The 25,756-nt window shown below is 36.5% G+C and overlaps 3 protein-coding genes across 3 annotated transcripts in view; 1 reads left to right on the forward strand and 2 right to left on the reverse strand.

Moving 5' to 3' along the window:
- Positions 1-3,612, reverse strand: part of PMS1 (PMS1 homolog 1, mismatch repair system component) — a 107,989-nt gene extending 104,377 nt beyond the window's left edge. The window contains exon 1 of the mRNA XM_074399359.1: positions 3,526-3,612. The gene's annotated coding sequence lies outside the window, so the exon portion shown is untranslated. The remainder of the gene's footprint in view (positions 1-3,525) is intronic.
- A 1,311-nt stretch (positions 3,613-4,923) lies between these two features.
- On the forward strand, positions 4,924-13,527 carry OSGEPL1 (O-sialoglycoprotein endopeptidase like 1). The gene is made up of 7 exons (XM_010351574.3): positions 4,924-5,141; positions 8,854-9,241; positions 10,079-10,283; positions 10,360-10,508; positions 11,426-11,556; positions 11,678-11,749; positions 13,438-13,527. Exons 1-7 carry the CDS (start codon positions 4,924-4,926, stop codon positions 13,514-13,516), a joined length of 1,242 nt encoding a protein of 413 aa, XP_010349876.1. The 3' UTR covers positions 13,517-13,527.
- Positions 13,528-16,557: 3,030 nt separating this feature from the next.
- Positions 16,558-25,756, reverse strand: part of ANKAR (ankyrin and armadillo repeat containing) — a 73,381-nt gene continuing 64,182 nt past the window's right edge. Inside the window, exons 18-23 of the mRNA XM_074399363.1 lie at positions 25,096-25,254; positions 23,634-23,751; positions 21,507-21,616; positions 19,712-19,911; positions 18,416-18,462; positions 16,558-16,808 (exon numbers count right to left, since the gene is read on the reverse strand). Of these exons, the coding sequence (XP_074255464.1) occupies positions 16,558-16,808; positions 18,416-18,462; positions 19,712-19,911; positions 21,507-21,616; positions 23,634-23,751; positions 25,096-25,254 (885 nt within the window). The remainder of the gene's footprint in view (positions 16,809-18,415; positions 18,463-19,711; positions 19,912-21,506; positions 21,617-23,633; positions 23,752-25,095; positions 25,255-25,756) is intronic.

Consider the following 25,756-nt stretch of genomic DNA (forward strand, 5'->3'; position numbering starts at 1 on the left):
GGTTATAATCCATTATCATGATTTGTTGCTCAAATTGTCCTCTAGCTTTGACCATTAGGAACTATTACAAGTTGACTGCTGTGTCCCTTTGACCTGCCCCCATCCTTTTTTAGGTTTATAGTATTATTGTCTATTGAATTATAAAGGGGCATAATAATATCTCCTTGACTAATACCTGTGTGAGTTAGCTTATAGAGCTATCTGATGCTAAGTTAGAGAAGCCCTTAGAGACTATGTAATTCAACCACCTACCTCCTACCTTTCCCTTTTTTTTGGAGACAGAGTCTCACTCTGTCACCCAGGCTGGAGTACAGTGGCGTGATCTTGGCTTATTGCAACCTCTGCCTCCTGTGTTCAAGCAATTCTCAAGCAATTCTCCTGGCTCAGCCTCCCGAGTAGTTGAGAATATAGGCATGTGCCACCACACCCAGCTGATTTTGTATTTTTAGTAGAGACAGGATTTCACCATGTTGGTCAGGCTGGTCTCAAACTCTTGACCTCAAGTGATCTGCCTGGCTTGGTCTCCCAAAGTGCTGGGATTACAGGCATGAGCCACTGTACCTGGCCCCCTATGTTAGCTTAAATCTTCATTAATCACCACCCTCCCATTCAGTTGTTTTATAATAATAGAGGAGGACTTATAAGACAGCATATTCTATTTTTGTAATGGAATTTACAATTTGTTATATATTGAGTCAAAAGTTACCTTTACATAACTCTTCAACTATTTAAAGATAACTTTTAAATTGGTGTCAACAGCATTGAATGAATATTACTGGAGCCTTTACCATTTTTCATATGATATGGTTTCAGATTTCTCCCACTATCCTGGTAATTCTCTAAGTTCCAGTTTATTATTTATTATATAGCACAAGAGTTAAATACAAGAGGTGATCAGATATGCTGTGAAAGAGTACCACTTCCCTTGTTCTGGATGCTTTTTTTTTTCTTCTTTTTTTTCAATGCTGCCAAATACCACTTTAGTTATTTTGACAACCACATATCACTGATTGACTTTTATATCACTAAAACCAAAGACCTGATAGACAGTATTACTACTAATGAAAGAATGTTCCACATCAAAATATATTGCTCAGCAAGGAAAACTTAAAAGGAGAAAGGAAAATGGCAGTGTATTTTTAGCACTATTCAACTCAAAGAACGTAAGACATATATGTGACTCAAGTGGATAGGGCCACAGCAGGCTTGAAATATTAGCCATTAAAAGCACCAAACTCATTTCTATTGTTTCCATTACATATTTACCAAGCAATCTTCTCATTATAATTTGGATTTAGCCTTCATTGTAATTTGGTCAATACAAGGAAGATAACCAGCAAACTCAACTATCCTAGCTCCCCCATAATTGCATTTCTCATAAATTAATACATTAGTATTAATGGCTTTCACACGGTATTATATTAGCAGTTTGTGGTGGGTAACTGAGTACTCCCAAGTCCAGTCACTTCTAGACCTGATAAACCAATTTCAAGCCTTTAAAAAAAAATCAGATATTGAAACAAGTAATCACATTGTGGACCTGCCAAACTGCATACATCTGTGGCAAGCCAACATGGCTTTCCCGAAGCGATACCCCTCTCGGAATGCACTTTCCATACATATTTCCATAATTCTGTATTGCCTTTTGTCTCCTGCCTATAGACTTAGATCCTTGAGAACAGAGAATGGACCTTATCCACATCGCTAGCAACTAATAAAGTTCCTATAACAAAGAAATGAACCCAATAAAAATGTAATAAATGAAAATAAAACCTAACGTAGTAGGACATAATTAGGAAATAAATATGGAAAATAAGATTCTTCTATGTTTTAATACATATTATATATTAAAATTTCCTTGAAGGCTACAAATGGAAAGCTAGACACACAATATCTGATACAAAATGAGCATATCTAGATTGAGCTGGAACTCTTGATTTATGTTGAAATTACATAGGCCATATTTGTTGAGAATGACCATGAGTGACATTCTAGCCATACGATATCTACACAAAGTACAGACAGGCCTCAGACAGCATACATGCCTTTTCCCTAATAACCCTCTCCTGTGCTACAATAAAGAACATAGAAAATGTACACCTTCACTTGCTAAATACAAGGGACTTGTATAAGTGCCACGTCACATATATTAGGTCAAAGGAAAGATAATATATCTTTCTAATGTGCCCTAGAGTTCTGCTGTTTCACATAATACAGCATTTGGACTAAACACTGGCCAAAGAGTGCCTAGATGAGGAATCTAGCAATGATAGCACACGCAATAGGATCTTGCTTGTCTTGACAGCACAGGAGAGTATTGGGATACACATGCTGGAATTGTAAGAAAAATAATAATTGATGTGAAAGGTTTTTATGTTCAAACTGGATTCCAGTGTATAACAGAAATAACCTCTGACTTGCCATATGTAACCAAACAATATAATTTTTCATAAACTTTAGGTTTTAATTTTTTTTTTCCTTTTTTAGGCCAACGATTCACCCCAGAGAAAATGTGCGTTATTTTATCTTCTAGCAGTTAAGAAAACAGACTTCATTGCCAGATGGCCTGACTTCTAATCCTAGCTCACTTTGACTAGTTGTGTGACCTCCAAAGAACCCAAACTCACTGGCCCAGTTGCTTGTAAAATGAGGACAATAACTACGTCATGGGATGGTGAAAAAATTAATTTACAACACTGCCTGGTACATGGTGCCCCTTTATTATTATTGTTACACATAATTGAAATTTTTAAAAAACATAAGCTCCACTAAAAAACCTCAGCCATATTCTGGTAATTATTTACTTATTTATTCTGTATCTACCTCTAGTCTAGACTCTACTCTGTGACTTCCCAACATTTTATGGGATTTACTCATCATTTATACCCAGAGCTTCACAAAGTGCAAAGTACAGGTATATGTGCCAGCCCTGTACAACAGTGCATTCTAAGATCCTTGCTTACTGAAATCTTAAATACCAGCAGGGGAGAAGAAAGACTGTTGGAATAAATCTGTTCAAACAATGGTAACAAGTTGACAAACCAATAAAAGAAAAAAAAGCAGGTGCAAGACTCTGAAAACATACCATGCTGAATTTCGTGTGCATAGTAAGAACAATATGAAAATAGGATTTTTTAAGGTAACAGAGTATTTACCACCGCCTTTAAAAAAAAAAAAAATTATAAAAATAAGCCAGCCCCTTTTTTCGAAGTGAAGTGGGAGTAACGGTTTACACTCTCCGACCAGAAACACTTCCGTTCTTTTGGACCGCCCCGCCATCCCCCGCCGCCCCCTACAACCCTTGCCCCGCTAGGGGGCGCCGCTAGTTTCCGTCCTATTTCTCTGATGAAAGTATCAGGTACCCCAGCCCTACCTTTAGATTTGGTGATAGTTCCCTTAAAAATGGAATGAACAATCTACCCCATCCGTTTCTCACAATATCAACTAAATTCCAGCAAAAGGCAAAAAAATAATTCTTTTTATTGTAGCTTAGTGTTTGCAACTTGATGTGTAAGTCAGACAAACCTGTAATCGGTCTCCGCTGGATCGGTCACTAGCTGTGTCATTCTACGGAACTCCCGTCACCTGCAAATCTGAAGAAAAATGCATGCTGGCACACAGGACGTTTTGGGCAAAGACGGCCTTTAAGCTTTTGTTTTTACTAAGAATGCCGCTCTCTAGTGAAACACCAGCCGGTTCTGGAAGGGACCCGGCACTGTGTTGATGACATCACTTCCGAGCGCCAGGTTCGGGCTTTCTCCTGCAGCAATAGGGGCAGTCGACAGTCTTTACTAGGGAAAGGAGACAAGAGCTAGCACCTGCTCCCCAAGAGGAAGGTGGGTGAAATTGCTCACCCCAATGATGGTGTGCACCTGGAAACGCGGTTCCAGTTCGCGCCCTTCGCCGCCTTATAGCAGACCAGAGAACAGCGCTACCCAAGTCACGTGGGTTCACCCTGCAGCTTTCTTGGCCCCAAAGCGTAGTGCTTCGCACAGTCCTCCTTCTCCAGATTTTGTTAATGCAAATCTAATTCCTCTAGGGTTTCCTGTCTGTCTGGCCTGCACTGCCCGCAACTGTCCTCTGCAAGTAGGTCACTCACCTCGAATCCCTGGGATACCCTTTATCCCTTTAGTGTGGTGGAGAAACGATCTGCTTTAACACCCAGAACGTTTTAGAACGTATGATTTGGGGGCATAAAATTAGGTACTTCGCAGTGTGAAAATACTACTGTGCTTTAGTGATGGGCTATTATTTTGGGGGAAAAGGATTTGGGAAGAGGCTTGTTATAATAAAACCTGTAGCAAAAAGTAGACATTTAATTCCAAAGATTATAAAGATAAAATAGGTGTTAGGTTGCAGTCATTTTAGTCGAAATATTTCTTTTAAGAAGAGAACACTATTGTTTATAACCCAGAGACTAAATCTGATATGTGTGTGTTTATGTTAACTCTTGTTTTTGAACCAAATGATCAAGTTTTATTTTGAAAGGTGTTTTTAGGAAACAGAATACATTAACAGTATTTTTATCTGTTCCATCTGCCTTTGTTGTTTGATTCTTTTTAGAAAATCCACATTTTGTCTTAATTTTAGCGGTCAAAAAAATAGCACTTTCAGAGGACTCTATCAATTATTGTACTGTAATATTAGCTGTCTTAATAATAAGTCCTTTGGTATGAACAGCATGCAAGTAATACGAAAAAATTTTATATCTGACCCGTTTTCCCTCTCGAGGGACATTATATCCATTCATAATGTTATTTATATTCACATATTGCTATAGCCTTTACAAAATTTTGGTGACTTTTACAGACTTTCCTGTAATTCTGTAAAACTATATATTGGAAGATTAGCAGGCCAATGTCAATTGCAAATAAGTTGTTTTGTTTCTGTAATTCTTTTTCAGGAATTATCTATAGAGTAAGTATGCTAACCTTGAATAAAACAGCAGGAGTTTTTAAACCATCAAAAAGGAAAATTTATGAATTTTTAAGAAGTTTTAATTTTCATCCTGGAACACTATTTCTTCATAAAATAGTATTGGGAATTGAAACCAGTTGTGATGATACAGCAGCTGCTGTGGTGGATGAAACTGGAAATGTGTTGGGAGAAGCAATACATTCCCAAACTGAAGTTCATTTAAAGTAAGTAGACATTATCTTAGTCATTTCCACTTTTTTTGGAAAAAGTAAAACGAAATCATTATTTTCTATTTGTCATATATAAAAGTTTTCAGGAGCTACTGTCTTATTCGTTTTTGTAAACACTAAACAGCTGCTATAGAAAACCTCAAACACCTCATCCTGGCTTTTAAGAGTCTTTACAATGAGGTCCCAACCTTAACTAATCCTGTTGCCAAAAGAAACTAAGCTCATTCTCAGCTTCAATATTTATCGATGATTTTCCTTCAGTAACGCATTCCTTCTTTTCTCCACTTCTGTGTTTCATGGTCTCAGCTGAAGTCTTAGGAAAACTGTGTTAATCACTGAAAAAAAAAACCCTATTCATATTTATACATACATGTTGTGTTAGTACTTAAATAAATTACAATAAATATAGAATGGTGCAAGGATTATAAACTGAGATGTTTGTAGAGGACCACCAGGTAGGATACCCAAATAAATGGACAAGATATAAAGAGGAAAATGTCTGGAGGAGGTCACTACTCAGCTCTAGCCAATTGTCATGCAGGAATGCAGGACTTGTGTTATTAGAGTATCATAATTTTTAAGAAAAAATGGAAATCCAAATTTTTAATGTCATATTTTGAGATTTTTAAAATGAGTAACTAATTCAAAATATATTAAAATACTCTACAGATGAGTATGTCTTTAAGCCATCAATTTACAAGGTCTGAATAGTGAAAAAGCCTGGTATTTTGAAATCATAGTTCTGTATTTGAATCCTGAATTAAGCACTTAGTAGTGGCTCTGTAACTGTAGGCAAGTTCCGTATCCTCTCTGATTCTGTTTTCACATCAGTAAAATATGAAAATTAACATCTGCCTTGTAGAATTAGAGGAGGGTGGCATTAGAAATAATATATGTGAAGAGGCAGATTAAGCCTCAAACAATATGCGGGAGGGACTGTGCTGGATATTAATAAGGCACCATGAAGTACTGGAAAGTCCTTGGCTTCAAGAAGCTTAATTTGATCATGGAAACATGATGTCTAGACCTACAAGGAGAATTAATAGTAAAAGGCAGCATAAGGTAAATATCAAACAAGTGGTGCAAACAGTAACTATTAGTACCATGCCTCAGCTTCACAGTCCTTTCAGTTTCTCTCAAGTGCACTGAACTTTTGAACACGTAAATGTTAATGGCATAGAAAGGACTACCCTGACCACTTTATCTAAATTCTATTCTGTGTCACCATACCCAACATATATACTTTGTAATACTTTCACAATTTATACATTTGCTCATTTATGTATAATCTCTCTCAGTAGAGTCTAAGTGCCATGGTGACAGAAGCCATGTCTGTATTAATCACTATGCTATACCTAGTGCCCAACATAATGTTTGACACATCACAGGTGTTCAGTGGCCTTTTGTTAGGCCTTCAGTAAATGGAGATGGAAAGAATATTATAACCTGGCTGTGTTAGTTCATTCTTGCACTGCTCTAAAGAAATATCTGAGACTGGGTAATTTATAAAGAAAAGAGGTTTCATTGGTTCATGGTTCCACAGGCTGTGCAGGAAGCATGACAGCATCTGCTTCTGAGAGGCCCCAGGGAGCCTTTACTTATGGTGGAAGGCAAAGTGGGAGTAGGCATCTTACATGGCAGGAGCAGGACAGAGAGAAGGGTGAGGTCTTTTAAACAACAAGATCTCAAGAGAACTCATTCACTATCACAACACAGTACCAAGGGGAAAGTCTGCCCCCATAATCTAGTCATTTTCCACCAGGCCCCATCTCCAACACTGGGCATTACCATTCTACATGAGATTTGGGCAGGGACACAGATCCAAACCGTATCACTGAGTGAGCATTGTCAGCAAAGGCAAAGAAGTGAGAAAGTGCTGGACATTCAATTCAGCTAGAGCGTAGGTCACTTGAGGAGACAAATACGCTTCAGTGATACCATCCACCTAGCTCATTTCAGCATGTTTTGAATACCTATAGTTGCCAGGCAATACTTGGGGCATTTGGGGTACAAATATGAATGACACATATGACCCTTACCTTTGAACTGCTCACCATATAAGTGGGTTAGAGTGTAGGCTTATATAGACTCTTGGCTATATAGCTTCAAGCCTCAATGGTTTCTCTGCCTCTTTATTAGCTTTGTTCCCTAATCCACACTCCATACTGTCTACAAATCATAGCAAGACAAAAATACATTGTTATTATTAATTCTTTGAGAATAAAGCCATGTTCTTATTTGGCCCTAGTGTTTAGCATAATCCTGGCAGATAAAATACACAGAAAAGGCACAGAAAGGAAAGGAGGGCGGCAAGACAGAGAAGGAGGAAATGAGTGACAGGGAGAGAATTTGGATTTGATGTCTCCCAAATTCCACGAAACTAAAGGTTTTGAGTAGGGGAATAACGGGTGGCACTGTGCTTTAGAGTATTCTCTGGCAGCAATATAGGATGGCCTCTAAGGATCAAAGGGCATAATTAGGAAAGTGCAATTAGAGGACTGTTGAATAGACTGAGATGAGGGCTTTTGAGACTTGGCAGTGGGAGTGGTGATAAACTTAAATGTGGAGAATGAGGAAGAGAAAGGAGGTGAAGATGAACTTTGAAACCCGAGCGTTATTTGATGCCACTAACAGAGATGAGAGAGATAAGAGAAAAAGTAGCTTTGAAAAATAAAGGGAAATTGTATTACAGTATAGATGTGCTGAAATCAGATCATTTCATTCATATCTCCCTCACTTCCTGAAACAATATTTTAATTATTCAGCAAATATTCATTAAATGCACTTACTGAGAAGTTCCATTTCTACATATAGAACTAGTAGGTTTTGCAGCATCAAATATTTGAAGATTTTTATTTTGAGACTAGCAGTGTATTTTGCAGACTCTGTATTTTATTGCTCTACTTCTCATATTGTAACTCAGTCGCATAGCAAATTTGTTGCTAGCAAGTTTGCCTCAGTTCTTTACACTTGACATTTAGAGTGGCCATCCATTGTCCTACATGGACGAAAAAATCCAAATTACCAGTTCTGAACACCAGATTCCCAAACTATATTTCAGGATTGCAAGCTATCTGTGTCCTGCTGTGACCTCAAGTGGAATGTGTTTTAAAATTAGCTCATCTTCTTTATAAAACTGTCTTCATGTTTCTCTGTTAGAATTTCTTTTCTCCCAGTCATTCCAGCTGAATAGCTGAACAAACTTTGATGCCTTAGTCCCACTGACCCTTATATTCAATTAGTTATTACAGGTCTCAAGGTTCTCTGTCCCTTTCTTTCCACTCCCGCAATCACCCAGTTTAAGATATAATCACTTTACACAAATACTTTTGCAGTAATCTCTCTTAAAATCTGTCAGCAAGAAGATTAATTTTCCTTAAATACAGTTTTTTTCCTGTCCTTCCCATGCTCAAAACTTGTGTGGAATGCTTTGCAAGATTGTTTTGGTGATTTCGTTAATCAACAAATAAATCCGTGGGAGTTTGCTGTGAATAAGTTGAAAAAGTCAGAAACATTATCTTCTTAATTACTGCATACTGAGTTATAACCACAGTGTGCTGCATTAGAAGGTACACATTAGAAAATACTTGATTTACTCAGCTATATAATGATTAACTTGAGGACATGCCTTTAGTTGTAATATATTATAATTTTTCTTCATTTTTACATTCTTAAAACTACAAAAAGCTGTCTTTGTTTCTTTCAGAACAGGTGGGATTATTCCTCCAGTAGCTCAACAGCTTCACAGAGAAAATATTCAACGAATAGTACAGGAAGCTCTTTCTGCCAGTAGCATCTCTCCAAGTGACCTCTCAGCAATTGCAACTACCATAAAACCAGGACTTGCTTTAAGCCTGGGAGTGGGCTTATCATTTAGCTTACAGCTGGTCGGACAGTTAAAAAAGCCATTCATTCCCATTCATCATATGGAGGCTCATGCACTTACTATTAGACTGACCAACAAAGTAGAATTTCCTTTTTTAGTTCTTTTGATTTCTGGAGGTCACTGTCTGTTGGCATTAGTTCAAGGAGTTTCAGATTTTCTGCTTCTTGGAAAGTCTTTGGACATAGCACCAGGTGACATGCTTGACAAGGTAATTATTTAAGAATTAATTTCTCCATTCTTTTTTGTTATGTTGTCCATTTCAACTAAGTAGCAATAGATGTGCTACCACTGTTCATCTAAATATTTCTGAATGGTATCTTAGTAAACTGAAAAAAATTCACATGTGGTAAGAAAAAATAAAACGTAGTACACAATTTTAGAATTTTTCTTAGCCTTTCTTCATAAAATGGTAAGAGGTTAGTATCTATACATAAAGGCTGAAATAGTTGGCAGATACAGTTATGTATTTTGTCAAATAATATATGTGAAGGAAAGTGCTTTGTAAACTAACTGCAAAAGATAAAATAAGAGAATTTATAAAGATTAACATAAGGACACAGAGTTCTATAATTAAATCACATAACTGCTGACACCAGAGACAGATAGGGTTTTTTCCCCCCTTTGTTTTAGAATACTACAGAAGCTACTGCCATATATAGGGGGCAAAAAAACAAAACACACAAAACGAAAAAAAAAACACTGCTTCCCACAGTGAACTGATAGGAAGAAAGTATAGGGCAAGTTCTTATTACTGATGTTCATCATTAAGCAGTCATTGTCAACTTCAAGCCTGTTTTCCAACCCCAATAGAAGAGCAAACATAGACAGGAGCAGTGATTGGCCTCTGTTGTTCAGGTCATCATAAGGAACAGGGTTTTCTGCTTATCTGAATATCAGCTATAGTCTATATTTCTCAAAGTATAGCATGTTTTATTCATTTGGTGGTGGTGGGGGTTGTTAGCAATTTTCAGTTTATTTCCTTTGCCTCTTTTGGTTTCAAAGTATTTAATTTTACGACTCATTAAAAAATATATTTTTTTGATAGGTGGCAAGAAGACTTTCTTTAATAAAACATCCAGAGTGCTCCACCATGAGTGGTGGGAAAGCCATAGAACATTTGGCCAGACAAGGAAACAGATTTCATTTTGACATCATACCTCCCTTGCAACGTGCTAAAAATTGTGATTTTTCTTTTGCTGGAATTCAACACCTCATGAATAAAATAATAATACAAAAGGAAAAAGAGGAAGGTATATTTCTAATTAGTAAAGTTGAACAGATAAATATTCCTGGATTGTTTCTAAAAATACCTACTCATTTCTGCAGGTATTGAACAGGGACAAATCCTGTCTTCAGCTGCAGATATTGCTGCTGCAGTACAGCACACAACAGCGTGTCATATTGTGAAAAGAACACATCGGGCTATTCTGTTTTGTAAGCAGAGAGACTTGTTACCTCAAAATAATGCAGTACTGGTAAGTTTTATCTCATTTTATAGTAATAGTTATACTTTGCAATATGTTACTTTTTTCCCAAGACCCTGACCTTGTGTTTAGGTGAACAGATCTTTATACGCCATGCTAGCCCTGACAGTATGAAATTATGCATTTCATACTAACGCCATTTCTTGTACTAGTTTGACAGCTTCATGAGACATCTATATAGCTTCTATAGCACAAAAGTCCAAGACGGCATCTTCTTACTGGATTTAAAAGAGAGTTTACAATAAAAAAAGCAAATGCAGTAACTGCTGTCATTATTTTTAGAGAAATAGGCAGATTTCCTTCATCATTTGATCAAATCCCTTTTTGTTTTTAAATAAGTCAGTTAAATTTAGCAGTGGGAGGTGGTACAAAAACTTTCGTGAAACACTAATGTTAGTAAGTTCTGATAACCCACTACTATTGTACCAGCCGAAATCCCTTTAATTGTGCTTAAAAACCTTGATAAACATCCTGTTACTGTATCTGAAACTTTATTCTTTTAAAAATTGTAAACTAAAGTGGGAAAATGTTTAAATAGTGGTAATTCATAGGTGGAATTTTACATGGATATCAAAGAATAATTTTTTAAGACTTGTGTAGTAAGATGCACAAAATAAAAAATTCAAGGTCGAAAATAGTAGTTTACTATGATTGTAATTATATTAAATATTGCGACGAAAGGTGTGAAGAAAATATACAAAAATGCTAGTAATGTTTCTATGCTATTAGAATTGTTAGCGATTTTTTCTTTCTAAATTTTTATTATACAGATATATAACTTGCCCATTACCCATCTCAAAATGAGATAGTTTATTATTGTATAATGCTGATATTTCCCCCCCCAGGTTTAATTAACAGCTTGATTCATATCCATATATGATAGTTTTTGGTTTTCTCAATTCCTTCAGGTTGCATCTGGAGGTGTTGCGAGTAACTTCTATATCCGCAGAGCTCTGGAAGTTTTAACAAATGCAACACAGTGCACTTTGTTGTGTCCTCCTCCCAGACTGTGCACTGATAATGGCATTATGATTGCATGGTAGGCCACAAGATATATGTGCTTCACTCATAATCATGTAAATATTAATTGCCGTTTTATCATACTAAACCTTCCTTCAGATCTTGGAGCTATTGATTTTATTTTAATGATTCTTATTTAGGAACGGTATTGAAAGATTACGTGCTGGCGTGGGCATCTTACATGACATAGAAGACATCCGCTATGAACCAAAGTATGTGGTACTATTCATGCTCTTTATGCAAGTTACATTACTTAAGTCAAAGCCTGAATTTTGCTTTTATATATGAGGTTTTCATTGACATTCTGGTGGTACTTGAAGGAAACTGACATAAATGACTTTCATAAACCTAGTTGAGGTTGATACTATATAACAAATATTTTTGCTACAGTATTAAATTATAAAAATCTTGACAAGTTTAGGTGAATTAGTAGCAAGCCATGAGTAAGGGTGATGAATTTCCTCCTTTGGAACCAGAGTGGAAACAATGTTCATGGTCTGGACTTTTGCAATGTCAAGAACATCTCAAAACCAGCTAACGTGCTGGGAAGTTTAAGGAAAACCTGCAGAAAGCATTCAGGTTTGAAAATGGGTTGTGATTATGTTCTTATACAGGCAGCTGAGAATTGGCCAAAAGATAGCTATTTCCTGCAAGCCTTATTTCCTCTCCCAAATCAAAATTCCAACAAATAGCACCATTTTTCTTTTACTTTTTTTTTTTGAGACAGAATCTTACTGTGTCACCCAAGCTAGGGTGCAGTGGCCCATTCTCAGCTCACTGCAGCCTCTGCTTCCTGAGTTCAAGTGATTGTCATGCCTCAGCCTCCTGAGTAGCTGGGATTACAAGTGCACACTGCCATGTCCAGCTAATTTTTTGTATTTTTAGTTTTTGGGCTTTGCCACATTGGCCAGGCTGGTCTTGAACTCCAGACCTCAAGTGATCTACCCACTTTGGTCTCCCCAAGTGCTGGGATGACAGGTGTGAGCCACCATGCCTAGCTGGTTTTTCAATTTACTATATAATTCTGTTATTAAGTTAATTCTGGAATAGTAAAAGACAATTATTTTCATAATCTAACATAATTATATTTTAAACATCTTTTCATCTGATGTTTTAAAACTTGTCAGCATTGGCCAGGCACAGTGGCTCATGCCTGTAATCCCAGCACTTTGGGAGGCTGAGGTGGGCAGATCACCTAAGGTCAGGGTTTCAAGACCAGCTGGCCAACATGGTGAAACCCTGTCTCTACTCAAAATACAAAAAATTAGCTAGGTGTCATGGCGGGCGCCTATAATCTCAGCTACTCAGGAGGCTGAGGCAGGAGAATTGCTTGAACCCACAAGGTCGAGGTTATAAGCTGACACCTGGCATGAGCCACTGCACTCCAGCCTCGGTAAGAGAATGAGACTCCATCTCACAAAAAAACAAAAACAAACAAACAAAAAAACTTGTCAACATTATATTCCATAACTAGATAGTTGTGCTATAGAGAAGAACCTATAGAAACTTGGGACATTTCTAAAATGTGAGTGAATGCAGGTTTGACTTTAGCTGTGTAGCAAAAATGTTTTACCTTTTTAGCTTTGTAGAGATTTATAAAGTATTTTCCTTATTTTTATATTTTATTTTATGTTTTAACTTACTTATGTGCAGTATTTGAGAACAAGAAAACAGATGTTCTCAAAAAAAGTCTCAAAATTTAGATTTCTTATTAATGAGGCTAGCTTTAATTATCCTGACTTGAGGTCCACTATATTTGCATGCGTTTAAGAATCATCACCACATATGATGAATTATACATTAGATACTTATACTGTCAGATTTCTAAGCAAACAGTCTGTATAACTAGTGATGGATCATGAAGCAAATAAATAATGTGATTTGTCTGATTCTGATGTAGATGTCCTCTTGGGTTAGACATATCAAAAGAAGTTGAAGAAGCTGCCATAAAAATACCACGATTAAAAATGAACCTATGATTTTTGCTGTTCAAAAAAATCCCTACAGGTAGTATTAATGTTAAAATTAAGTTTTTATTGTTTTGTGTATCAAATTGTAGAAGACATGTAATATTAATTATTCATCAAGACTTTCTTTTGTTATTTCTTTTTCTTACATTTGATGTTTACCTGCTCTTCTGAAATACCGTAATGTTAAAGTCTTACAAGGGAACATAGTTTTGTTTTGTTTTTTTAATTATTAAAAACCAAAAGAAAACATCTTTTGAGAAAGGAATGTACTGATATTGGCAGGTAAAAAGAAAAACTTTGAAAGAAGTACAGTAATTTTGCTGAATCCTGGCCCTGTATCATATGGGCCTAGGACTTTCCCCCACTTCCTCAAATCAGGATAGGAGACGCTGTTTTTTGACTTCTATTGAAACATGAACCTGACTTTATAATGAGAGAGTAATTTTATTTTATTTTTTATTTTTCATTTTTGGAGGCAGAGTCTCCCTCTGTCACCCAGGCTGGAGTTCAGTGGTGTGATCCTGGCTTACTGCAACCTCTGCCCTCTGGGTTTAAGCAATTCTCCTGCCTCAGCCTCCTGAGTAGCTGGGACTACAGGTGACCACCACCATGCCCAGCTAATTTTTTGTATTTTCAGTAGAGACGAGATTTCACCATGTTGCCTAGGATGGTCTTGAACTCCTGAGCTCAGGCAATGTGCCTGCCTCAGCCTCCCAAAGTGCTGGGATTACAGGTGTGCATGAGAGAGCAATTTTAGATCAAAGTCATATCAAGGCAGACATTTCCAAATTAAGACAAAAGCTGACCTTCTCTAACATAATATGTTATTAATTTTAAGAGTTTGCTATGGGCCGGGCACAGTGGCTCATGCCTATAATCCCAGAACTTTGGGAGGCTGAGGTGGGCAGATCATGAGGTCAGTAGTTGGAGACCAGCCTGGCAAATGTGGTGAAACCCCATCTCTTAAAAATACAAAAATTAGCCAGGCATGGTGGCGTTCACCTGTAATCCCAGTTACTTGGGAGGCTAATGCAGAAGAATTGCTTTAACCCAGGAGGTAGAGGTTGCAGTGAGCCAAAATCATGCCACTGCACTACAGCCTGAGTGGCAGAGGGAGACTGTCTCAAAAAGAAAAAAAAAAAAAGAGTTTGTTATTAGGTATGCTCTCTGGAGTAAACAGAATGTCTATGCATTTTTTAAAATCCATAAAATTTGAGGTTTTACAATTTTAACATGTAAGTAATCCCTGAAGTATGTATTGTACACTTTAGTTGTCCATATACTTTCACATCAGTTGTTTGAGAAATTGTATATGATCAGATGGAAATAAATGTGGTAGTTTTTTTGGTTAATTTTTTTTTTATTCCAGACTTTGTACTGCAAGTTTCATAAGCTTATCACTGTTTTTCTGCCTTGATTAAAGTAACTAAATGTACTATTCTTTGAATATAACCCTCTATATCTGAAGGCCTTTCTCATACATAAATTTTTTTTTTTTTTTTTTTTACAGATGGCGTCTTGCTACATTGCCCAGGCTGGACTAAAACTCTAGGCCTCATGTAATCCTCCAACTTCAGCCTCCAAGGGCCAATTTCTTACACATCGTTTTAAAAAGTAAAAAACGTAGAGTAAAAAAAAAATCTTTATTGGGGGCACTGTACTTTAGGAGGAATAGTACACATTTTAGGAGTGGTAAGATGGTCTGGCTAGGCCAAGATACTCAGTAAATACCTGGAATTGAATGCAGAGAAACTCTGATAACCTGATAATAGTTCTAAAATACAGTCTTGAGCCTATCTGAAACCAGTTTCAGAGCTCAAAAGTTGCTCTCTAAAGGTTTTTAAAATATCCTCAGAAGCTTAATATATCCATTCTTATGAATTCTTATCCTTAATGGTGCTGGATAACACAGTTTATCATTTGAATATGTATTGATTTCTAGTATAAAATATACAGTTTCCCTCCACATTTCCTATATTTTAGTCAATCCACCAGAAAGTTGTGACTCAGCACTATTAAGATAACTTAGAATTAAATATGAAGATTAAAGAGGTCTCTTTATTTTTCAGTGGTTAAGAACACAAGCTTTGGGCCAGGCATGGTAGCTCATAACTGTCCTCCTAGTGCTTTGGGAGGCCAATGGAGGAGGATCACTTGAGGCCAGGAATTTGAGACCTGTCTGGGCAACATAGCAGAGATCTCAGCCTCCTGAGTAGCTAGGACTACTGGCCTGTACCACCACACTCAGCATAACAGAGACCAAGGACCTGTAGCCCTAGCTACTCAAGAGGCTGAGGTGAGATGATTGCTTTGGACCCAGGAGTTTAAGGCTGCAGTTAGCTGTGATTGCACTATTGCCCTCCAGCCTGGATAGCAGAGCAAGACCCAATCTCAAACAAATAAATAAATAATCATTCATTCACTCACTTACTGGCTCTGGACTCTGGCACATAGAAAGCCCTAAGTACGTATCAGGGAAAATAACTGCTAATTAATATATCTTACAATGCTAACTGCAGCCCACATAGAGAATGGATTATAGCAAGACCCTCAGACTGTATGGAGGCAAATTGAGCAAGTGGATGGAGAAAAGGGGAGCTTTAAAGTACACAGTGAAGCCGAGCACAGTGACTCACACCTGTAATCCCAGCACTTTGACAGGCCAAGGCGGGCGGATTATCTCAGGTCAGGAGTTCAAGACCAGCCTGGCCAACATGGTGAAACCTCATCTCTACTACAAATACAAAAATTAGCTGGGCGTGGTGGTGGGCGCCTGTAATCCCATCTACTCAAGAGGCTGGGACAGAATTGCCTGAACCCAGGAAGCAGAGATCCTACTTATCTTTACAGAAATCCTACTTATTTTTTGAAACCATAACTCTGACCTGATACTAAATTCCATAGACCTGCTAAGGAAAATCTGCTTAGTATCGAGATCAAGAACTTCCATTCAAAAAGATTATTCAGCTGTGTTATTTGCATATTACCATAATTAAAAATAAAAAATTTTTTAAAAGATGGCTCAGGAATCCTTTCATACTAAAGTGCTTTTATTGGCCTTCTGCAGGCTCTGGGTTGGCTTTCTGGACATGTTTCCCAAGTTGGTTCAAACACACTATTCTTGGTCTTGATATATTTGTGATATCTGATGTAGTTGTAGACAAAAAAGAAAAAATATTATGGGAATCCTTGGTCTTTTTTGTTTCTTTGAAGAGTCCCACAAAGTTAGTTACAGGAGGTAATAAAGTCAAAGAATCTTTTGGTTGGATTTTAGGTTTTAATTTTCTTCGGTGCTCTTTCCCTAAAAATTAGAGAGCCCCAATTAATTTTCTCTCCTGAGAGCCCTAGATGTAGTCTCATTACTTCTAGTTCTATGTAGTTGTATTTTCTTTACATAACTAAAACATACTAAGAGAACCGATCAGTGCTTCCAGATGTTTAGATGTCAGAGACCTAAATTTGGGGGACTGCTATATGGTTTGCTAGCTTGTTATTATGTCAAGTTAGCACCAATAAAAGAACAAATACTACTTTAAACATCATTATGTAAAATAAAGAATATTTTAGTCCCAAAAGAAAATATAAAAGGCATTATCTCAAAATGATGGACTTGACATTGAATGAAATTAATTTCATCAGAAACTTGCTACCTTGTCCTTATTTTTTCTTATGTTACCACAAACCTGTGAAAACCATCAGATCATGACTGATAAACAGGTTGTTTAGAAACCAGTGTTAAAGTGAAGAAAGAATGAGACTCACTTTATTCTTGTGTGTAAATTACTCTTACATTAAAGAAGCTATATAAAAAATGGATATTCTATATTGATTTCTATATAGATTTCTATATTGATGTTCTATATATATTTCTATATAGCCTCCCCACATACCTAGCTTCCCTCATATACTCGCTGAATATGTGAAGTTGTTTCCTCTCCTTTTACTGTCTTTTTAAATTCTCCCTTTCTGTTTGTAACTCTAGCAAACTGATCTTGACATCTGAATGTTTCTATCCCTGATTTTCATGATAGGACAACATTCCAAATAAGGACTGATTTTGGTCCTACATGAACAAGCACTAAGAATATACGTGATACTGACAAGTAATTTCTATTCCCTGGAAGGGATAAATATGAGATCTAGATCCTGATCTCTGCAAATCTAGTCCATTCAAGTATAATGTACTAACTATGTACAAAACTATATAATGAAAAAAAAGTCTCAGCCCTAAGAGTTCAGATAAGTTATACATGAAACAATAATAACAAGATCATAATTTAAGTCATACTTACAGGTTGTTTAAATAATGACTTATTTCTAAGCATGGTTTGAGAAAAGCAAAATAAGACAGGGATCACTTTCAAGTGATACTAGTAGGGAAGGCCTTAAAGAAAATGATTATCATGGGCTTGTAAATAAGAAGATACTTCAGATAGATGGAATTACAAAAGAAAAGTATGTAGGTAAACTTTTTCTGGGGGTGGGGGAAAGCCTTTACTTTTTTTTTTTTTTTTTGAGATGGAATCTCTTTCTGTCACCCAGTACCCAGGCCGGAGTACAGTGGTGCGATCTCAGCTCACTGCAGCCTCTGCCTCCCAGGTTCAGGCAATTCTCCTGCCTCAGCCTCCCAAGTAGCTGGGATCACAGGCATGTGCCACCATGCCTGGCTAATTTTTGTTTTTTTGTTTTTTTTTTTTTAGTAAAGATGGGGTTTCACCATATTGGCCAGGCTGATCTTGAACTCTTGACCTCAAGTGATCTGCCCACCTTGGCCTCCCAAAGTGCTGGGATTACAGGCATGAGCCACTGTACCCGGCCTATATTTTGAATAATTTTTAGAGATGGAATACAGAATTATACAGTATCTGGGGTAGGAGGTGCTTTATAGATAAAAGAAAAATCGATTACCTTTTTTAAAGACAGGAATTATGGATGGCCCTCCATTCTTCTCCAGACTAAAAGAAAAACATTTTTATCATTATTAAAATAAATGGAGACATAATACACCCAGAAAAAATATATGAAGAAATAATGGTACCAGGTTTAATGCCTAATGGCCTAATTCATACATGTTACCTCCACTAACTGCATGTTACCTGTATTTTATATTCCGTCACTCATTTACTCACTTACTCTAAGCATTTAGGACATTAAATCTGCTTGAAGTGATCAGGGGAAGTGTTATGGAAGAAGAGACATTTCAGCTGGGTTTTGAAGAATATAGGCCTGAGAAAGGGGTATATTTTTCTACTTCCTACGAAGTCATCATATGGGCTAGCCGTGGAAGTGACTGTGTAAAATACTACTTACATTATTTATCATAATTCTTTGAACCAATGAAAATTATTTAATATTATTATAACAGTTATAATTTAGGTTCCCTGGCTTATAAAATTAGGCCACCCGTTTTAGACTTTCAGTTTTTCAAAGAATTAAAGTCGCTCCAAAGATGTACTCATCATTCTCTGTACTTAAAATTGATGGAGAATCTATGTTTGTACATGGCTATCTGCAATCATAGTTAACCATGATGCTCTATTGGATCCTATTCTCTTCCATTATCATATATTTTGAGTGGTTCTATTTCCTGTGTATGAATATCACTACTTGCAGAGAAAACTTATAATTCAGCTGCATTTACAGAACAGATAATATACCCAGAGTAAAGAGATTCTCCTCTCCCTTTTTGGGGGTGACTTAAGTTTGTGATGAAACCACAACAGTGAGTTGAAATCCTCTGAATAAGTTCCTGGAAAACTTCACCATAACTTTAACCACTAAGTCTAATTTAGCCCTGTTTCTATCCTGGGAATTTGGCCTAGTCCAGAAGACCCATTTAATGCTAAGGTCGGGGTGATGGTCTCGTCTCGGAACTGTTGAATGTATCCCTAGTCTACTAAAAAGTGACTTCTTGAATCAGATGTGGTGGTGACCAGTCTCCCAAAAACTCTCTAAAATGTGAATAATCCTGGCCAGAGAGGATCTTCAAAATCTAGGTGTATTCTTGTCTGCACCCACAACTCTGGTGCTAAGCTGGAATTAAAACAGGTTTTGGCAATGGCCATTTAGAATGAAGTTTATCCTCTGCTATATAGGAGATATATTCATATCAAGAATAGTTCCTCTCGTTTGATCTTACTAAATCTCCTTAAAGTTTCCTCTATCAATAATTTCACTACTGTGACTTCTAATATAGGACCATACCTTAAGGAAGGAAGTCCCACCAGTGTTTGTTGAGTTTCAAATTCCTTTAAAAATGCTGGGTTAATACTTGCATCTCTGCTGATATTATTTTTTATACGAATGAACTGATTAGGTTTATTCCTGCATTCCTTTAATAGGATGCGGAAAGCATTTGCATTGTATGTTAAGTAGCCAAGAGCACAGGAACAAGCCGCACGAACCTAAATGAAGAAATAGTTCTTTCTTAACCAATGGGCTTTGTTCTTAAAATATCTTAGTGATTTAATTAGCTACTTCATAGGAAAGTCTCTGTAAGGGAGGGAGCAAGTGTAAGCAAATATGTATGCAAACAAATGGCAATGTACAGATGGAAGCTTAACAGCCATATTTTTACAGAGACCTGCCAACTGCCATTGATTTCTATTAGTTGTTCTCAATCTTAACTACATTTTAGAACCTTTTGGAATGTCTAGAAAAAAAAAAAAAAGCCCACCAAGTAAATAAAAATATTTTGACGGTGGAATCTAGGCTTTTTTTCCTTCTTCTTTTTTAAGGTGTGACAGGTAATTCTAATGTGCTGCCCAAGAAAGAACCTTTGAGTTTGAACTAAGGCAGTGGAGTACAACCCTGACAACTCTTATTTAATTATTTTGTTTATAGTTCTCACAGAAGTAGGACCAGATACTTTGACTGGAGAATAGCTAAGTAGTTCATGGAAACCTGAACTCTTGGCAACAGAAATCTTAGGGAAAGCAACTCATTTATTTATTTATTACTTTTTTTTTTTTTTTAACATTCAGATGTTACTAAAGCAACTCACTTTTCCACTGTCCAAAACAAAGAAGCACAAGTGTCAGGCCACAGGACTCTAGAAAAACTAGTTCTTTGAGGAAAATTCCCTCTGTCTATGACCCATAGGTTGGTCATATGACTAATTAAAGTATGCTCCTAGGCAGTTGTTATGGAATATGATAGTTGGTGGCATAAAAAGTTTCATAGAGTAAACATATTGGTCTTTATGTTGGCATCCAGTTGCTCTGTATGCTCATATGTTTTCTACACCTTGAACCCTGGACCTGCAGTTCAGCTGCTGGGAACTTGTTAGAAATGCAACATTCTAGGGCCCACCTCAAATGTACTGGCTCAGAAATTCTAGGAATGGGGCCAAGCAATCTAACAGGCCCAACAGGTGATTCTGATATACTCCAAAGATGTAGTAACACTGCTTTAGACCTTAGTGGAAGAGAGTCGGGGAACACTCAGAGGCAAGCCACTGCTGTGACCAGCACAGCCTCTTACACACACCCTTACATCTAACCCTGCTTGGCACATAAGAAAAACTATCCTATGTATTCCATTTCAAATCATAGAAATGACTTAGATCAGAGTCATCAGTGTTTGTTACTTGACAAGCACTTTAATTATAAATTTCTTTGTCATCAACATACTTATAAATTGACTCTTAATTCCAGCATTTAGATCACCTATTATGTAGGGTTTTTTGTTTTCTAAATCAGAAACTAATTTGGACAGGTAGTTAGTTCTTTTTAAATCTTTAATTACAGTTGTTTTATACTGCTTTTGTTATTAAAATCCTAAGTCTTAGAGTTAAAACAAATGTATATTTTTATAGGAATTAAAATTGTGGATGGCAGATATGTATGACTAATTAGTATTAGAAAAGTCATCTAATTTTGAGTTAGTAACAGGAACTATATTATAAAACATAGTCAATCAGTGGAAAAACTAGTACACAGAAAGGTAAATTATAGTTTTAGCATATTTCATTTTAAGATTGGTTGCTTTTTGTTTTTACCTCTTCTGTCCCTGAGTACAAATGGTAGCAGAGCCGTTGGACTGTTCCTAATGTGGTAAATGCTTCTGGGATACCAGCTCTAGAATGAGCCAGGCTTGCTATTAAATTCCCTATAAATTAAACAAGAAAAATGTTTATGTTATTTAATTGATATAAACTTACAGTATTTTCATTATTGCATATAGCACTGAAAAGGGTTTGTGTCACAAGACATCTCTGTCAATGAAGCAGCACTGAGGAAAAGCATGCATATGTAAATATAGAATAAACTCCCCCAAATTACACTTTGGTTTTCTGTCACAAACGGTATAAGTAGGTTTATGTAAGGGTGTACAATTTTGAAAATCAGAGGTTTTCCTTCTTCCATAGCTTCAGAATATATTTTGTTTTGAAGTTTTTAGGGTTTTAAAAATAACTATGAACATAATGATTTGATTATCATAAGAACATTTAATATGTCCTTTTTGCAGCTGAAGTGGCTTTAAGCTTTATTAATACTTTTAAATCAAACAATGCATTGCTTATTGAGGTTTAAATTCATTGAAGTTTTTACCATAAAAAGAAACGTTTTCAGATTTAAAATAATAAAGTGTTTCAATAATTGTGTAGCTACCAACTTACTATTTTATGTATATTTGTGTTTGAAGATAAAAATGTATTTTTATATTTGTGTGTGGATACTTTATATGACTTGAGTTTTTGTTTTCCTTGTATTTTTGTCTGGCCTCTATTATAAGCCAAGAAATTCTTTGTGTTTATTGCCTCAGAATGGGGAGAACTGGGTTGTATCATCTAAAGCAAAAACTGTCTAAAGGTAAGCTCTATTTAAAGTTAAAAAGAGCCTTTAAAGATGGGAAGTTAGAAATGCAAACCGAGGAAGCAGCTAAGAAAGAGAACTAAGGTTTATAGCTCTCAAAGGAGTAGAAGGAGGAACTCTGAGTGGAGAATAGCTAAGTTGTATGTATAGGAAAACCACATTCTTGGTAACAGAAATCAATCTCTTAAAAACTTCTGTGCCTTTGGAGGCTTTTCTGGGAACCATGTCAACTTGACACCAAGCACATCAGTTATTTTTACACTATACCTGAGGCCTGAATATCAGGCTTTGCCAGAGATACCCTGGACATGCATATGACTCTGGTTATGGAGTGCAGAGAAAGTCCAGTAATTTCTGAGATTCATTTCTCCTCATCCTGGGGAAATTAATTTAGTATTTGAAAGCTAATGTAATAAGGCATTTCTTTCCCCTAAGTGTTTGTGGAGTGTATACCAACTACAGTTGTTTTCCAGAGTCACAGAATTACTATACTACAGAATTAATAATGTTATTTAGATTAAAACATATTTAATAACTTCTTTAAACATTTTTTTCTAGCTAGTTTCCATCAGAAAGTTTTCATTGCTTCATTTTTCCTTCCTTGCCTTGCAAATATACTTCATAAAAATAGAATTCTATGGCATCAAGTGAAGTTTCCTTTAGAGGTCCATTTTAGTTAAAAAACAAATATTTGTTTGTTTATAATGGTAGTAGTTACTGCATATTAGTATAATTCTGACCCTGTCTTATGTTACTTTGAGAGAGGTGTAACAAGTCAATTAAATATTACTGATCACCTAATACGTGTGAGCTGTTGGGTTAGATCTGCAGTAGATGCAGTTATGCAATAGCATTAAATGTGTTGAGAACTCTATGGGACCATCTTGTTTTGCTTTGTTGCATAGTGACATAAATAAATTTTCAGTGTTAGCAAAATGTGCACAACTGGACAAACGGAAGCCAGAGGTACATCTGTGTAAATCTGCCACCACTATTATAAATCAGTTTTTTGATTTTGCTTTTGGTAGTTCATAGTGGAATTCTCATTTATATACTGGAAAAAATAATTAAGGGTTTAGAAAAGTAATTAGGAAAGCAAAAAGTCTGTGTTCGGAGTTACTTTGCTTCTATTTTGGGTGCAGAGTAGATACCCATTGTTTTTCATGGACTTGCTGCAGAGTTCCATGTAGATAAACATGAGTTCTTGTGGCAGAGTACCAGGTGTATTATTTTATTATTATTCAGATTACAGTTAACTGTTTTTGTAAATAATTTTATGTGGCTAAAATTAACTTCTAGTCATTTTTTACCTGTCAAGACAATAGTAGAAGTCTGAACTGAATACAGACTATCAACTAAAATAGTAACACCTCTTGCAGACAAAGTAATGTGGTCCACATCTCTAATGACTTTAGCCAATACGACAATCTGAAAACAGAAAAAACAGAAAAAAAAAGAGAATCTTTAAACATTTTCTACTCAGCTTCTCTAATTACACTTTTGTAATTTTTTTTTTTTTTTTTTTGGGAGACAGAGTCTCGTTCTGTCACCCAGGCTAAAGTGCCGTGGCACAGTCTCGGCTCACTCCACCTCCTAGGTTCAAGTGATTCTTCCACCTCAGCATCCTGAGTGGCTGGGATTACAGGCATCCGCCACCATGCCCAGCAAATTTTGTGTATTTTAGTAGAGACAGGGTATCATCATGTTGCCCAGGCTGGTCTCGAATTCCTGACCTCATGATCCACCTGCCTTGGCCTCCCAAAGTGATGGGATTACAGGTGTGAGCCACCGCACCCGGCCACACTTTTGTAATTTAAAAAAAATTTTTTATTCTTTTGATACTTCTTAGTAAATGAAATATTTAGAGGATTCAATAAAAGCAGCATGTGGTGGGGGGTGCGGAGAGTTAAGAACACTTGTTCCTGTCTGGTCATAGCAGTGACCACAGGAAGTGCTCTTATTCTTCCTACAACAGTTGCAACTTTTGCACCCTTTCAATATGAGTTCATAGAAACTACTTCTCTTAAAGGGCACAGGATAGAAAATAGAGAGAATAAGACTTCCCAGATACATACAATTGTTATTAGGTTGAAGGATCAGTGTGATCAACTAAAGATTTACAGTTAGAAAACCTGTCTTGGATGCTAACATGTTTTTCTACCTATTTCTTTTTTTATTTTTCTTTTTTTTGAGATGGTGTTTGGCTCGTTGCCCAGGCTGGACTGCAAAGGCACGATCTCAGCTCACCACAACCTACGCCTCCCAAGGTCAAGCAATTCTCCTGTCTCAGACTCCCAAGCAGCTGGTATTACAGACATGTGCCACTATACCTGGCTAATTTTGTGTTTTTAGTAGAGATGGGATTTCTCCATGTTGGTCAGGCTGCTCTCAAACTCCCAACCTCAGGTGATCTGCCCACCTTGGCTTCCCAAAGTGCTGGGATTACAGGTGTAAGACACTGCACCCAGCCTACCTATGTCCTTTAATATGAGGTAATGAAAATAATACTACCTGATTGTCAACCCCACAGGCTTATTGTAAACATCAGATGAGGTATAAAGGCATACAAATCTTGTAACCTGTAAAATTCCATATTAATGAAGAAATCCTCATAGCTAATGGAGTTTTTATGAGGTAGAGGGGCTTATATACAAAGTACTAAATTTTTACAAATAATTAAACATTTTTCTGGGCCTCCAAATTACTGTAATTTTCAAGTTTTCACAAAATGACATATTTATTAATTTGAGGAGTTAATCTCTGATTTTATACCTGAAATGCTGCCATTGCCTTCTCAGTTTCAATTGTTGATTCAAGAAAAGGTTCAAAAATACATATGGTCATTATTCCACTTTCCAATATTACGTATTGTTGAAGGCGATTATTGAAGGCAAAAAGGGTTAATGCATACCCTGCTCTTAAGCAAATATCCTAAAAATAGGAGAAACATGCATTATAGTGAACTTCATTGATCATGTTACTTAACATAATAGGCTTTGGCGCATTAAAATATATTACATTCTTATCACTGGGAGTAGAATATGACATTACTAGAGAAAATAGATAACAGTTACTCCAGAATGTTATAATTTTCAGCATTTCAAAGTAGAGTTGATAAATCAAAATTCTCTTGTATAGCATGTTATCTCTTGCATTCCATGCGTTATTGGGTATTCATATCGTCTCAAATTCATCTGTAAAATTCCATTGTACTATATTTTAAGGAAGATTAGTAGAAAAGTATTTTTAAGAATCATATTTTAATGCAGCCATCAAAAACGATGAGTTCACGTCCTTTGTAGGGACATGGATGAACCTGGAAACCATCATTCTCAGCAAACTGACACAAGAGCAGAAAATCAAACACCGCATGTTCTCACTCATAGGCGGGTGTTGATCAATGAGAACATATGGACACAGGGAGGGGAGCACT

Source organism: Saimiri boliviensis, chromosome 5 (assembly GCF_048565385.1).
Source record: "Saimiri boliviensis isolate mSaiBol1 chromosome 5, mSaiBol1.pri, whole genome shotgun sequence".
Taxonomy (NCBI): Eukaryota; Metazoa; Chordata; class Mammalia; order Primates; family Cebidae; genus Saimiri; species Saimiri boliviensis.

What these genes read in the sequence shown, in the direction of transcription:
- OSGEPL1 (XM_010351574.3), top strand. Translation starts at nt 4,924, where the DNA reads ATGCTAACCTTGAATAAAACAGCAGGAGTTTTTAAACCATCAAAAAGG. An exon ending in CTCAAAATAATGCAGTACTG is followed by an intron (nt 10,509 to 11,425) that starts GTAAGTTTTATC and finishes CAATTCCTTCAG; the next exon opens with GTTGCATCTGGAGGTGTTGC. An exon ending in GACATCCGCTATGAACCAAA is followed by an intron (nt 11,750 to 13,437) that starts GTATGTGGTACT and finishes ATTCTGATGTAG; the next exon opens with ATGTCCTCTTGGGTTAGACA.